Below are 16188 nucleotides of genomic sequence, written 5' to 3'. Positions count from 1 at the left end.
GACAGCCAAATGGACTTTGCTGTTTTATTTTCAATGAAACAAGAGAAAATACGTACTCATATAGTAGTACTCAGGTAAATTCTTCAAAATTACAATAAAGAAAAATTTGGCTAGGTGCCGGGCTGTATATATATATGTATATATATATATATATATATACATATATATATATATATATATATATAATATATATATATATATATATATATATATATATATATATATATATATATATATATATATATATATATATATATATATATATATATATATATATATATATATATATATATATATATATATATATATATATATATTACTCGCGCACTAATTGACTGAAAGAGCACGCACTTGGCGCGATGATGTCATGTTGTCGATGGAAAAATGCATTTTTAGACCATATGATTTGCCTGAGCGGCTCGTAGACCCCGAGAGTAACAAGCAGTTGCCTTACAATTAAAAACAATAATTGTAGTTTTTAGTATAAGTTTGCTGGTTTCAAGAAATGTAATGCCGAGGGCATATCATTATGTCAAGATAATGGCACTACTATTACTTAATTTAAGAATATTTTTCAACATATTGAGCAAAAAGGTCTCATTTTTTTTTTTTATATCAAGAAAAGTGCACTTGTTATTCGTAAGAATATACTTATTTTAAGGTATTTTTGGGTTCATTGAGGTTAGCTAATTTTACTTGTTTTGGAAAGTCTTGACAAGCCAAATTTTCTTGTTCTATTGGCAGATAATTTTCCTTAGTTCAAGTAAAATACCCCTCATTTTTGTATTTTTTTTCTTGTTTTTGAACACTGACTTTTTACAGTGTGGAGCAACATATGTTGCCATCCAAGCAACGTGTTTTTTAATGGACGCCCCTGCTTATTTCAGCAAGATAATGCCAAGCCGCATTCTGCACGAGTTACAACAGCGTGGCTTCGTAGTAAAAGAGTGCGGGTTCTAGACTGGCCTGCCTGTAGTCCAGACCTGTCTCCCATTGAAAATGTGTGGCGCATTATGAAACCTAAAATACCACAACGAAGACCCCCGGACTGTTGAACAACTTAAGATGTACATCAAGCAAGAATTGGAAAGAATTCCACCTGAAAAGCTTCAAAAATGTGTCTCCTCAGTTCCCAAACGTTTACTGAGTGTTGTTAAAAGGAAAGGCCATGTAACACAGTGGTAAAAATGCCCCTGTGACAACTTTTTTGCAATGTGTTGCTGCCATTAAATTCTAAGTTAATGATTATTTGCAAAAAAAAAGATGTTTCTCAGTTCGAACATTAAATATATTGTCTTTGCAGTCTATTCAATTGAATATAGGTTGAAAATGAGTTGCAAATCATTGTATTCTGTTGTTATTTACCATTTACACAACGTGCCAACTTCACTGGTTTTGGGTTTTGTGTTCATACATGCAAACCAGTGCGCACATCCATGGAACACCTGCACTGTATATCTTTGTAATTTCTCCATGCCCTTTGACGTAATTACAGAGAGGCGCACAATAGTGAGAAGTAAAATTTGAATTCAAAAGTTATTTGTCAAATCTTTGCAGTAAAAATGGCAGAATACAAAAATAACCAACATATTCAACATGGCTGACAAAGTAGGGACGGGTACCGAATTCGGCACTTTTATAAGTACAGACCGAATTCTGTCGATACGACTGGGTATCGATCCATGTGAAATCAAACTACCGTATTTCGGTAACTTTGAGTCTTTGCATCCTAAACACTGGCTCAAGTACTTGGCGGGAAAACAAGTTCTCAAGCAGCACTCAGAGCAGACTCAACCAAACTGCGGTTAGGTAATGTCGCAATTTTCCACACCAACTAAGCAAGTATGCCTGACAAAAAAACAACAACCCTCAAATGTGAAGTAAGGCTCCACTTTTCCAAAATGCGGTAGCTTGATGCTAATTACACTGGCTTCTCTATATACAGTGCATGCTACTGATTAGCATTAGCGATTTTACATGGCGATTTCAACACCTCCAAATGTGGTAATGAATACGACAACTAAGATTTGTGTTACAATCAAACAGCATGTGTGTAATGGGTACAATACTTACAGTAGAAACACTTTGTAAGGTGCAACAAAACACAAAACTGCCACATTCAATTTAAGACCATTTTCTGGGACCCGTACAGAGACAAGCGGTAGAAAATGACCAGGCAACACACCTTAGCCTATACACTACTGCCATCTAACGTCTTAGAATTGCAACTGCATGCAAAGTCTTAATAATTAGCTCATTGTTAAATGTTAAATTAAAAATGTGATTAAATAATTAAATTACATTTGTTAAACAATTAATATTTAATAACAAATAAACACACACAAAAGTACTGAAAATGGGTAGAAATAATAGAGGGGTTGTCTTGTATTCAGGTCAGTATGGTAATTAAGGCTAAGGGTCTAGACCAGGGGTCACATACCTTTTTGAAACCAAGAGCTACTTCTTGGGTACTGATTAATCGAAGGGCTACCAGTTTGATACACATTTAAATAAATTGCCAGAAATAGCCAATTTGCTCAATTTACCTTTAACTCTATGTTATTATTAATAATTAATTATATTTATCTTTGTGGAAACACTGATCATCTTAATGATTTCTCACATTAAATATATATAGAAACAGACAAATATCAATATGCAACACTTTATTTTTATATTTTCTCTAAGTGCACATTTTTCAAATTGAACATTTTCAAATGATCACTTCTAAGACAGTCTTGTGAAATCACAATATCCCATTTTAACTAGCTAGCCACTAACATTTTTTTTTAACAAATCATGAATTACTTTGCACCATGTTTGTACAAATAATAACTCATGTAAAATAAAAAAAAATAAAAAAAATAATTTTTGGAACATTATTAGTAATTTTTCCTGATTAAGATTAATTTTAGAATGTTAATGACATGTTATAAATTGGTTAAAATCCAATCTGCACTTTGTTAGAATATATAACAAATTGTACCAAGCTATATTTCTAACAAAGACAAATCATTATTTCTTCTAGATTTTCCAGAACAAAAATTTTAAAAGAAATTCAAAAGACTTTGAATTAAGATTTAAATTTGATTCTACAGATTTTCTAGATTTGCCAGAATATTTTTTTTTAATTTTAATCATAATAAGTTTGAAGAAATATTTCACAAATATTCTTCGTCGAAAAAACAGAAGCTAAAATTAAGAACTAAATTAAAATGTATTTATTATTCTTTACAATAAAAAAAAATAAAAATACTTGAACATTGATTTAAATTGTCAGGAAAGAAGAGGAAGGAATTTAAAAGGTAAAAAGGTATATGTGTTTAAAAATCCTAAAATAATTTTTAAGGTTGTATTTTTTCTCTAAAAATTGTCTTTCTGAAAGTTATAAGAAGCAAATTAAAAACATAAATGAATTTATTTAAACAAGTGAAGACCAAGTCTTTAAAATATTTTCTTGGATTTTCACATTCTATTTGAGTTTTGTCTCTCTTAGAATTAAAAATGTCGAGCAAAGCGAGACCAGCTTGCTAGTTGTGGGGAGGCGGGGCCGGCGGACCGACGGCGCCCGCTCCAAGATGGCGGCGAGGAGGCGTGGACAAGCGAGTGGCAAGGCGGGGCGCGCTGGGAGCAACGCCGCAATCAGCATAAGGTGCGTGGAGCGCGCAGCTGTGGACAGTGCAATCACCCTCTCGGACCGTATAAAAGGGTGAGAGACGTGAACATCAAGGGAGGAGACGGAGAAAGACGGCGGACGGGAGGAAACCATCCTCTGCTGCCACGCAAACGACGGCGACGTGCTGCTGAAAAGCAGACAACGGACGGGAGGAAACCATTCGTGTGCTCACGTGAGAAAAAAGGCAGCTGCTGAAAAGGACGCAAAAGACTCTGTGATTGAAATAATAAAGAAGTCTAAACCGTCTCACGACAATGTCTTCCCTAGGTGGTCCTGAGAACCCGCACGACAGTTAGGACTGTCACACTAGTAAATAAATACAATTTAAAAAATAGAGGCAGCTCATTGGTAAGTGCTGCTATTTGAGCTATTTTTAGAACAGGCCAGCGGGCGACTCATCTGGTCCTTATGGGCGACCTGGTGCCCGCGGGCACCGCGTTGGTGACTCCTGGTCTAGACTTAGACTTAGACAAACTTTATTGATCCACAAGGGAAATTGTTACGCACAGTAGCTCAGTTACAAAGGATGGAAAGGGTAAGGATGGAAAAAATTATGCAGGTATTAAGTAGACTAAAAATGTACCATAGTAGCAATATAAAATGTAACATATATGTAATATTTACATATTGTATATATTTATTATATTATCTATCTATATTATCTAGCCAGTTTATTAGTTATTAATTAGTCTAGCCATCTTTTAAGCAAAATAAACTTAGCTAAGTGAGCGTTAAATGAATTTGTACAGTATATTAACAAATAAAAATAGGAATAAAAAGAATAATGAAATAAAGTAAACAATATAGTAAAAAAAAAAAAAAAACCTCAGTTGGTATCACTATTATGTGAGTGAGAATCTTTATAAAGCTGTAGATAACATGAATATATTGTATACTTGTTCTTACCAGAAAGGCACAGAGCATGTAGAAACTGATGAAGTAAATGACAGCAAAGTTGGATCCACAGGTAAACTCCTCTCCGGGAAGATAATCTGACTTGGGGTCACATTTCTTTCCATACATACTTGCGAGCATCACTTCATGCCACGCTTCCCCTGTTGCACATCTGCAAATAAACAGTAAACATGAGTAGTCACAGAAAATTACGGTAGACATTTCAGGGCACCTGATAGAATTTTCACCACCCAAGTCATTAAAGACATTGTAGGTTTATATCTCTCAAGAGTTTGTGATGCAAGGCAGTGTATCATCATAGGCCCCTATAATGATCTGCCCACCTGGGTGTTGTTGATAAATGACTCTGGCTATGCATAGTAGAGTTTTAACTTGCACTTACAGATGTAGCGACAAACTCTAGTTACTGACGGTGGTTTTCTGAAGTGTTCCTGAGCCAATGTGGTGATTTTCTTTACACACTGACGTCGCTTAATGATGCAGTACCGCCTGAGGGATCGAAGGTCACGGGCCTCGCCACTTACGCGCAGTGATTTCTCCAAATTCTCTGAACCCTTTGAAGATATTACGGACCGTAGATGGTGAAATCACTAAATTCATTGCAATAGCTTGTTGGTTTTCCAATCCCACTGCCACACAAGCAAAGTGTTTTCATGTGTCTCCGGGGTCTAAAGATAGATGAGTAGTCCACTAAGAAATGTCTTGATTTTCATTGTTTATTCATTTTGGACCCCATGACTAAATTGACTTCAAAATGAAGTATTTGTCTTCACAGGGGTTTATTCTTCTGCCCCCGAGCAACAGTATACGTCAAGCTTTTGTTCAGTATTCTTTCACAGTGCCGATTCTCACGACAACACGGAATTGCACCACCAACCTGAATAGCAGGAGCACAGCATGTGGAAACGTCTGGAAGTTGTTGTTCCTGTTAATGTACGTACCGTCCACCAAAGCGATTTTGCCGAATATCTACAGAGAAAAAAAAGAATAGAGAGGATGATTCTTCCTCTATCAAACATGTTGATAGTGTGCTGGCGCGGTAAATGTCCGCGAAAACACGGAAATCCCCGTTTTTAAACATTCTTTTTCGCATCAAAATATCACTTCTGTGTTTTTTTTTAATGAAATATCATTAAAATAGGATCTAAACAAAATGTGTTAAAGCCTTCAGAGCCTTCAGAATCAACAACGCAGTGTAGTGAACGGACATAGAGGTGATAGACCAGGCCCGGGCAATTATTTTGACTCGGGGGCCACATTTAGAGAAAAAAATGTGTCTGGGGGCCGGTATATCTATTTCTAGGAACACTAATACAAAACCTCACAATAATGTGTGATTGAATGCTAAAAACGTTATGACAGACCGCCTTAAAAAAATTAAATGGAGTTTTACATTTTTCTATGAAGGATAAAACACTAAATATTGACAGAATATGAACGTCACACCCCCTTTCGATCGACATATTTTACAATCAACTGAAACGCAACAAAAATGCAACAAACAGTGAAATATGAACGCCAAGGGTACACAATAAACCCACCTACAATCTGATACATCACTAAGCTTTAGAACTTTGTTGTGAAAATCTCCTTCCGCGTCTGTGGAAACGCTTCCCGCCCACACTGCTTGGTGCCTCGTCTGAGCTGCTTTGATGTAGATTACCATAGTAACTAATTAGATTACCATAGTAACTAATTAGATTACTATAGTACATATACATAAGCGCAGATTCCAACCATTGAAATACTTTGTATAGCTCAAGACTTATGGTAACTTGAAAACATCACTGCACATCAAAATGGCAGCTACACTTTCCTTCTTAAAGGCCTACTGAAATGAATTTTTTTAATTTAAACGGGAATAGCAGATCCATTCTATGTGTCATACTTGATCATTTTGCGATATTGCCATATTTTTGCTGAAAGGATTTAGTATAGAACAACGTCGATAAAGTTCGCAACTTTTGGTCTCTGATAAAAAAACCCCTTGCCCCTACCGGAAGTAGCGTGACGTTGTCAGTTGTTCACTCCCTCATATTTTCCTATTGTTTTCAACGCAGCTAGAGCGATTCGGACGATTACCCCATTAATTTGAGCGAGGATGAAAGATTTGTGGACGAGGAACGTTAGAGTGACGGACTAGAATGCAGTGAAATACTTTTTTTTTTTTCCGCTCTGACCGTAACTTAGGTACAAGCTGACTCATTGGATTCCACACTTTCTCCTTTTTCTATTGTGGATCACGGATTTGTATTTTAAACCACCTCGGATACTATATCCTCTTGAAAATGAGAGTCGAGAACGCGAAATGGACATTACAGTGCCTTTTATCTCCACGACAATACATCGGCGAAATGCTTTAGCTACGAGCTAACGTGATAGCATCGTGCTTTAACTGCATATAGAAACAAAAAAAATAAACCCCTGACTGGAAGGATAGATAGAAAATCAACAATACTATTAAACCGTGGACATGTAAATACACGGTTAATGCTTTCCAGGCTGGCGAAGGTTAACAATGCTGTGCTAACGACGCCATTGAAGCTAACTTAGCAACTTAGCAACCGGACCGCACAGAGCTATGCTAAAAACATTAGCTCTCCACCTACGCCAGCCAGCCCTCATCTGCTCATCAACACCCGTGCTCACCTGCGTTCCAGCGATCGGCGGAAGGACGAAGGACTTCACCCGATGCGTTTGGCGGCCCGGAGACGTAGGAAGTCAAGGTGAGGTCGGCGGCTAGCGCGTCTGCTCTCCAACAAAGTCCTCCTGGTTGTGTTGCTGTAGTCCGCTGCTAATACACCGATCCCACCTACAACTGTCTTCTTTGCAGCCTTCATTGTTCATTAAACAAATTGCAAAAGATGTCCAGAATACTGTGGAATTATGAAATGAAAACAGAGCTTTTTGTATAGGATTCTACGGGGTACCATAACTTCCGTTAAACTGACTTCGTCACGCGCATACGTCATCATACCGCGACGTTTCAGCCGGATATTTCCCGGGAAATTTTAAATGTCACTTTATAAGTTAACCCGGCCGTATTGGCATGTGTTGCAATGTTAAGATTTCATCATTGATATATAAACTATCAGACTGCGTGGTCTGTAGTAGTGGCTTTCAGTAGGCCTTTAAAGATCTAAAAAAATGTTTTGGGAATGTCCGGCGGGCCAGATTGAAAAGCTTAACAGGCCGCATGTGGCCCCCGGGCCTTAATTTGCCCAGGTCTGTGATAGACAGTTGTGATAGCCAATCAGATCACGAGAAGGCCTTCTCGCTGGCCTTCCGCTGTGATTGGATACTCACTTGGGAGTCCCAAGTGAGTATCCAATCACAAGTTGCGAAAACAGGAAGTGGCACAGGAGCCATATGAGTAGGGCTGCAACAACTAATCGATTAAATCGATTAAAATTGATTGTAAAAATAGTTGGCGATTAATTTAGTCATCGATTCGTTGGATCTATGCTAAGCGCATGCGCAGAGGCTACTTTTAAAAAAAATTTTTTATAAACCTTTATTTATAAACTGAAACTACATTTCTACATAGAAATGTAGTTTGTCTCTTTTATCCGATTATTAATCGAAGTAATAATCGACAGATTAATCGATTATCAAATTAGTTGTTAGTTGCAGCCCTACATAGGAGCCATAGAAAGCCACAGAAAACTCACCGGTACTCACAGAGAAGGAGAGCCACATGTTAATTAGGCAGCAGATATATATTTGTAGGGCCATTTTCAAGAAGGATGCTTAAGAGAAACTACATCTTGTGAGACGAGGTCGGCGACGAAATGGGAAAATGCCCGCCATTTCCACTCAAATCAACCGACTATGAGGGGCTATACGTCGCCGAATGGGTGCTACAAATTGTGAGTTCAAATATTTGATTTCTTTATTTTTTCACGTTTAATATGTTTTTTTGCCATTTTAATTTTGACAGTACCATATCAGATATGTTTTAATTGCTGATGCGGGTTTATCGCGCCAGAAAATAACCCGTTTTGTACACTGTTGATGTAGTGACGACTACGACTGGTTTAATATGGATTGGCAATCACTTCAGGGTGTCGGGTCAGAACAGCAATTATTCGTTCAGGTGAGTGCAGGAGAAATAATAAATTGTCCAAGTCCAGATTTGCAGGTTCAATTATATATTGAGTTGTTCCTTTGCGTGTGTGTGTGTAGTTTCCTATACAAAACAAATACAATCATTATAAATCAACTAAAGTGACCACATTGCAATGAAATATAGGCACAAGCCTGCAATAGGCCTGTTAAATATACATCACTTAGCGCAGTGGTTCTTAACCTGGGTTCGATCGAACCCTAGGGGTTCGGTGAGTCGGCCTCAGGGGTTCGGCGGAGCCTCCGCCGCGGAGGTCAGGACACACCCGACTCATCGTGTAAATAAAAACTTCTCCCTATCGGCCTATTATGGATACCCCCAAACAATGTTCCCTCTAACTCAGTGGCCTAGTGGTTAGAGTGTCCGCCCTGAGATCGGTAGGTCGTGAGTTCAAACCCCGACCGAGTCATACCAAAGACTATAAAAATGGGAGCCATTACCTCCCTGCTTGGCACTCAGCATCAAGGGTTGGAATTGGGGGTTAAATCACCAACAATTATTCCCGGGCGCGGCACCACCGCCCCCTCACCTCCCAGGGGGTGAACAAGGGGATGGGTCAAATGCATAGGACACATTTCCCCACACCTAGCGTGTGACAATCATTGGTACTTTAACTCAGATGTGCACACTGTGGCCACACCAGCAGCACACCTGTCCCAAACCTGACTAAATACCAAGTTAATGACGCCAAAAGGGACAAGCGGTAGAAAATGGATGGATGGATGAATGTTTTATTATTATAATCAAATGACAGCAGTCATTTCCATGGGATTATTTTCTAAAATAAGTGTTTTGGCCCACTTACAATGACAGTAACACAACATATTGTTTTTCATGAGCTGTGTAATAGTATTGTATGTCTGGTTGGGGGTCCTGCTTTGGAAATAATTTGTACCCCTTTCCGATATCGCATTTAGTTCCCACTAAAACATTCACATTTTGCACAATGAGATGTAAACATGGGATCATGTGTACATTCCTGTAACGTTCTGTTTGTAAAATATATCTTTATTAGTATTTATTTAATTTAATATCATTTCATGATTAATATTTATAAATTAAGATTAATTTAAGAGAAAAACATTTTATTTTTCACTAAAGAAGGGTTAGGTGAAAGCGCATATGAAACTGGTGGGGTTCGGTACCTCCAACAAGGTTAAGAACCACTGACTTAGCTGTTTACATAAATGCACAGAATTTGAACATCCCATCCCTAAGTAATGTAATGATTAATAGAATGTAAATAGCATCACAACAATAATTCTAAATTGTAAATTGGGGCTAACAAAAATGTCCAATGCTACAAACAGGGTATGATATTCAGCTAGCAGTTAGCTTGTGAACCTGATGCCAAACAGCCATTAGACTACAATAAACTGACAAAATGAGTTGCAATACAGTTTTAAGCACACAACAATATTGATATTAAAGTCTCTATAAAGTAACTCACTTTGTATCGACGCACACTGCCAATTTAAACAATTGACATCGAAGTTCACCGTAACTTTCAGAGCTTGCTGATGTAATGAGGCGTTCAATGCCCCCTCCAGTGTCGTAAAAGTGAACTACACTCAAGCAACCCAATGATACAAAAAGAAAACAAGCGTTACAGAGACAGTCTTTTGTACAGTTGATGTGTTCAATGCACAGTAGTGCGTAAATGTGTTTCTGTATAGTATTTCTCCAGCAATGGTCATGTGGTGACATCAATTATGGTATTTTGAGAGGTAATCATTGAAGTCGCTGAAGGCCTAGGTGGGAAACGCAACGGCCCGCGACTGTTCGCGCTCCAAGCCTCAACGTTGACGGCTGTCTACTTTGCTGCTCATCATATTTGGATGCTTACAATCCAAACCCTGTTAGTTATGAACAAAGTAACGCATTACTGTAACGCCATTATTTTCGGCGGTAACTAGTAGTATAACGCGTTTTTTTTTATATTCAGTAACTCAGTTACCGTTACTACATGATGCGTTACTGCGTTATTATACGTTATTTTTTATGTAGTATCGGCTAGAAACAGAAGATCTGAGTATGTTTTACTCCGCTTACTTCTGCCTCTGCCTCTGTCAGTAGTCTCTGCAGCACCCAGCATTGTCCCACCCACAGAACCATCTGATTGGTTACACGCAGAGCGGTAACAGCCAATCAGCAGTGCGTATTCAGAGCGCATGTAACAAACTCATTTTGCGGTGTGTGTGTGCGTGCGCGTGTGTGTGTGTGCTACGGACAGCAAAGCCCTGTCTGTCTGAGAGAAAGACAAGCATTACTGGCCTACAGTTAACAACTAAGTTATTTCACTTTACCTTTTTCTGTGTTGATTGAGCTGTGTTGAAGCAGCAAAAAAGGACATTATGTTAAATGAAGAGTTTCTGTCTCTGAAAGTTGATATAATAATGTAACTGCATCATAAAGCCTACATGAACTCCATGGTGTTCAGGGAAATAGTCTCTCCTATTGAGAGTTAGAGTTAGAGTTTGAGTTTATTTCGAACATGCAAGCATACAACATGATACATCACAATTTCCAGTTTCTCTTTTCAACATGTTCGAAAAGGAGTAGGAAGAAGCAGAGCTTATTTAATCCTACCCCTTTTCTTTACATAACAGTTGCTGAAACTTTTTTATTCACTTCCTGTTCTCAATTTATTCACAATAAACTCCATATGTAATCACAATAAAAATAAATAAATAAATAATAGTAAGAATTTAATAATAATAATTGGTGAAGAAAGTCATATTTCATATGATGAGATAAGTAAGATTACTTTAAGAATGAATGAATGAATGGAAGAAATAAATTGAAAATGTTTGTCATGGTTCTTCTTCTTTGTACTTTGTAAACACTTTAAGTTTGAAGAGTTTCTTGAAGTGGATCATATTAGTACATTGTTTGATTGCTTTGCTTAATCCATTCCATAATTTAATTCCACATACTGATATACTGAAGGTCTTAAGTGTTGTACGTGCATACAAATGTTTTAAATTACATTTTTCTCTAAGATTATATTTCTCCTCTTTTGTTGAGAAGAATTGTTGTATATTCTTGGGTAGCAGGTTATAGTTTGCTTTGTGTATAATTTTAGCGGTTTGCAAATTCACTATGTCGTGGAATTTCAGTATCTTTGATTCAATAAATAAAGGATTTGTATGTTCTCTATATCCAACATTATGTATTATTCTAACTGATCTTTTTTGTAACACCGTTAATGAATGAAGTGTACTTTTGTAATTATTTCCCCATATTTCTACACAGTAACTCAGATATGGTAACACTAGTGAGCAGCAGAGAATATGAAGTGATTTTTTGTCTAGAACATGTTTTGCTTTATTCATTATTGACGTGTTTCTTGCTACTTTATGTTGTATATTTTTTACGTGAGATTTCCAGTTCAATTTATCATCAATCATTATACCTAGAAATTTGGTTTAATTTACTCTTTCAATTTCTATTCCGTCTATTTGTATTTGTGTTTGACTTTCTCTTCTACTATTACCAAATAGCATTGTTTTAGTTTTACTAAGATTCAACGATAGTCTGTTTTTGTCAAACCATCTTTTTAATTTGTTAATTTCTTCTGTTATTATTTGTATTATCTCCTGTGTGTTCTCTCCTGAACAAAACGCTGTTGTATCATCCGCAAATAATACTAACTTTAAATCTTTTGTAACTTTACAAATGTCATTTATATAGAGATTGAATAATTTAGGTCCTAATATTGATCCCTGGGGTACACCACAGAATATATTTAGCGTTGTAGACATGTGTTCGCCTAGCTTCACGTATTGTTTCCTGTTCGTTAGATAACTTCTTATCCAGTTTAAGACTAACCCTCTGATGCCACATCGTTCTAGTTTTTTGATTAAAATATTGTGATTAATTGTGTCAAATGCTTTAGTTAGATCCATAAAAACTGCTGCTGCACATTTTTACTGTCTATTGCACTGGTAATTTCTTCTGTAATTTCAATTAAAGCCATTGAAGTTGAGACATTAGCTCTGTATCCATATTGGTTCTCTTCGAGTATTCTATTTTTATTTATGAAACTGTCTAATCTGTTATTAAACAGTTTTTCAATGATTTTAGAAAATTGTGGAAGTAAAGAAACAGGTCTATAATTTGTAAATTGATGTTTATCTCCAGTCTTATAAATTGGTGCAACTTTAGCTATTTTCATTTTGTTTGGGAATGTACCTGTTTGAAATGATAGGTTACTAATACACATTAATGGTCCTGAGATCTCTTCTATAACCTTTTTTATCGTATCCATATCAATTCCATTACAATCAGTTGAAGTCTTAGATTTACATTTTTTCACGATTGTAACTATTTCCTCCTGTGTCACATTACTGAGGAACATGGAGTTGGGATTTCGCTCTATGGTATCATTATAGTCCTCAATTGGAACTGGGTCTGGAATCCTTTCTTCCAATTTTGGTCCAATATTTACAAAATAATTATTGAAGCTTTCAACTACTTATTGTTATTGTACTATTTTTTCAGCTATAGTTACATTAATAATTAGTAATGTAGCAGCCTAGTTTTGAATGGCAGGGTCCCTGCTATCACATGTTGATAAAAATATAACATTTACATAATAAAAAATCAACTACAGGCAATTAAGCATGATGAGTTCAGCATATGGCAGCATGTGGCCCCACTTTGAACTCTTTCTTTCAAACGCTTATTGCAAACGCTTACTTACAGTAAGTCATTAATTTGACTTATTAACAGTGTTGGCACTAACACGTTACAAAGTAACGCATTACTGTAACACCGTTATTGTCCGAGAGTATTTATTCAAAGCCAACGGGAAAGTATATTTTTTGAAGTGACAGATGTAAAAAGTAATAAGTACCAGAGGGGGCGTGGTTATAGGACAGTGTTGCCAAATAGAAAACATTGTCTTGTTATGGGCCTGCTGCAATGCTTACCTGGTATGTGACACATGCTAACTGATAGCATGCTAACGTTAGCATGCTAACATTAAAGTGCTAACACTTTGAGCTAATTTTACACTTTTTTCTCTAATTCCCCAGCCACTCATTTTGGAGTCATATAACTTGCTATGTGACATAAGCTAACTGTTAGCATGCTAACATTACCATGACAAACTGTTGACCTAATTTTGCTACTGTTTACCCCAGAGTCATATAACTTTGTATGTGACACTTCTTAACTGTTAGCATGAAAACAATAGCATGCTAGCAAGCTAACTTAAGCATGCTAGGTTTTTCATCTAATGTTCTACTTTTTGTTCTATTTCCGCAGCCATACACCTTACAGCCATATTACTTGATATGTGAGACATGCTAATTGTTAACATGCCATCGTTAGCACACACGCTAAGTGTTAGCATTTTAATGTGCGCATGCTAATGTTTTAGGCTAACTCTGTAGCTCTTTTTGTACAGTTACACCTAAAACTCACGGATTCTGACACTCGGCACCATCTTAAAAGCACAGCGGCTTCCTACGACCCCCAGCCAGAGGTCCAGGGAACAGATAGCAGGCCCATTAAAATGTATGCGGTAATTTTCTAGTTGTTCTTTGCAAGCATATTATTTAATTTTCCATTACATTTTCAATGATAATAATGTTAGACAATTGTCTGCTATTATTCTTGTGTAACTATGATAGTGCCAATATATGTCCCATATGAATGTAGCTTACCTGCATACCAACAACAGCATATATGAAGAACAGCATCAGAATGAGCAGGGCCACATATGGAAGAGCCTGCAAGCAAGACACAAATTAGTTACTTTTCACAAACGGGAATCTCTGCACGTTAAAAAAATAAACGTTTCCTTAAAAGGGGTGCCCATCATTTGCAATCCTTATCACATATGTTTTTTTTTGCATTCTATATTGTAAATGAATGCGTTCAAATGTCCATTCACTATGGAGCCGATTGTAGTCGCTCTATTTTGCCTATGAAAGCCCTTAAAAACATCCAAACACCTCCATTCAGGTTTTATATACATTATGTAAGTATATACTGTATGTAATGAGTAACAAGCACATTTATACACTGAACAAAAATATAAACGCAACACTTTTGTTTCTGCTCCCATTTTTCATGAGTTGAACTCAAAGATCTTTCAATATATACACAAACGACCTATTCCTCTCAAATATTGTTCACAAATCTGTGTTAGTGAGCATTTGTCCTTCGCCAAGATAATCCATCCCACCTCACAGGTGTGGCGTATGAAGATGCTGATGGTGTTCGGGTCCGTGGGACCCGTTTTCATTTTTTATTAAAAGAAAAATGATACAATTAATACATTTTTCAAACTGAGACTCACTGACTTTGACTCATTTTCTGTGAAGAACATAAATCAGAATATATATTTAATGACCACACACCATACACCCCTCCTACACATTTCTATTACATATAAGATGTCTGGGTCCACTGGACCCGGGGCTAATAGAAGTGTGGAAATTGATGTTCTGTGTACCACACACACACACACACACACACACACACACACACACACACACACACACACACACACACACACACACACACACACACACACACACACACACACACACACACACACACACACACACACACACACACACACACAGCAGGCCTAGACAGGAGGAGGACAGAGTGTAGGTACAAAGAACATCAGAGGGTCAAATGTGCGAGAAAATGAGAGCAGACAGCGTTGACAAACAATGTTGCAACCTTGTGTGGGAACTGCAGGTGCAGAAACACAAAAGAAGAATCCCTGTGGGATGCAGAAACTGCCAGAGAAATTTTCCGTGCAACGTTCATATTGTTGTTACTCAGCCAGCGTTTGTGGGTCTGATGGACCCGTTGCGTTTTGTGGCTTTTAATGCCTCACAATCAAACACTTTTATGTTAAAATACTGAACAGATGTTTATTGGGATAAGGTAAACATCTGTTCAGTATTTTAACATAAAAGTGTTTGATTGTGAGGCATTAAAAGCCACAAAATGCAGCGGGTCCATCAGACCCACAAACGCTGGCTGAGAAACAACAATATGAACATTACACAAGGGTTAAACAGCATGATTATTGCACAAGTGTGCCGTAGGCTGCCCACAATAAAAGGCCACTCTGAAATGTGCAGTTTTAACACAGCACAATGCCACAAGTTTTGAGAGAGCGTCCAATCAAGATGTAGTTTCTCTTTAAATATTCTTCTTGAAAATGGCCTTGCAAATATATATCTGCCACCTAATCATTGTTTTGTTCTCCTTCTTAGTGGGTCAACACTTCCTGCTTCTGACAAGTGAGTATCCAATCACAGTCTTGTTACCATCAGGCTACCTAGATAGGCTACTGTCAACAACTTGTGATCTGATTGGCTATCGCAACTGTCTCTCAACTCTTTGTGTTCTCAAATTCATCCGCTAACGGTCCCGGTGAGTATCCAATCACGGGACGCGTACATTTCACGTTCAACGTGAGGCCATCTAGAAGGCCTTA

At 37.2% G+C, this 16188-nt stretch overlaps 1 protein-coding gene across 1 annotated transcript in view; it reads right to left on the bottom strand.

Moving 5' to 3' along the window:
* Positions 1 to 16188, bottom strand: part of LOC133648740 (dihydropyridine-sensitive L-type skeletal muscle calcium channel subunit alpha-1-like) — a 120877-nt gene that overhangs the window by 22584 nt on the left and 82105 nt on the right. Inside the window, exons 32-34 of the mRNA XM_062045125.1 lie at positions 14390 to 14455; positions 5469 to 5560; positions 4583 to 4742 (exon numbers count right to left, since the gene is read on the bottom strand). Of these exons, the coding sequence (XP_061901109.1) occupies positions 4583 to 4742; positions 5469 to 5560; positions 14390 to 14455 (318 nt within the window). The remainder of the gene's footprint in view (positions 1 to 4582; positions 4743 to 5468; positions 5561 to 14389; positions 14456 to 16188) is intronic.

Source organism: Entelurus aequoreus, linkage group LG01, assembly GCF_033978785.1.
Source record: "Entelurus aequoreus isolate RoL-2023_Sb linkage group LG01, RoL_Eaeq_v1.1, whole genome shotgun sequence".
NCBI lineage: Eukaryota > Metazoa > Chordata > Actinopteri > Syngnathiformes > Syngnathidae > Entelurus > Entelurus aequoreus.
The sequence above is the reverse complement of the archived record's forward strand: the minus strand, read 5'-3'. Positions and strand labels throughout refer to the sequence as shown.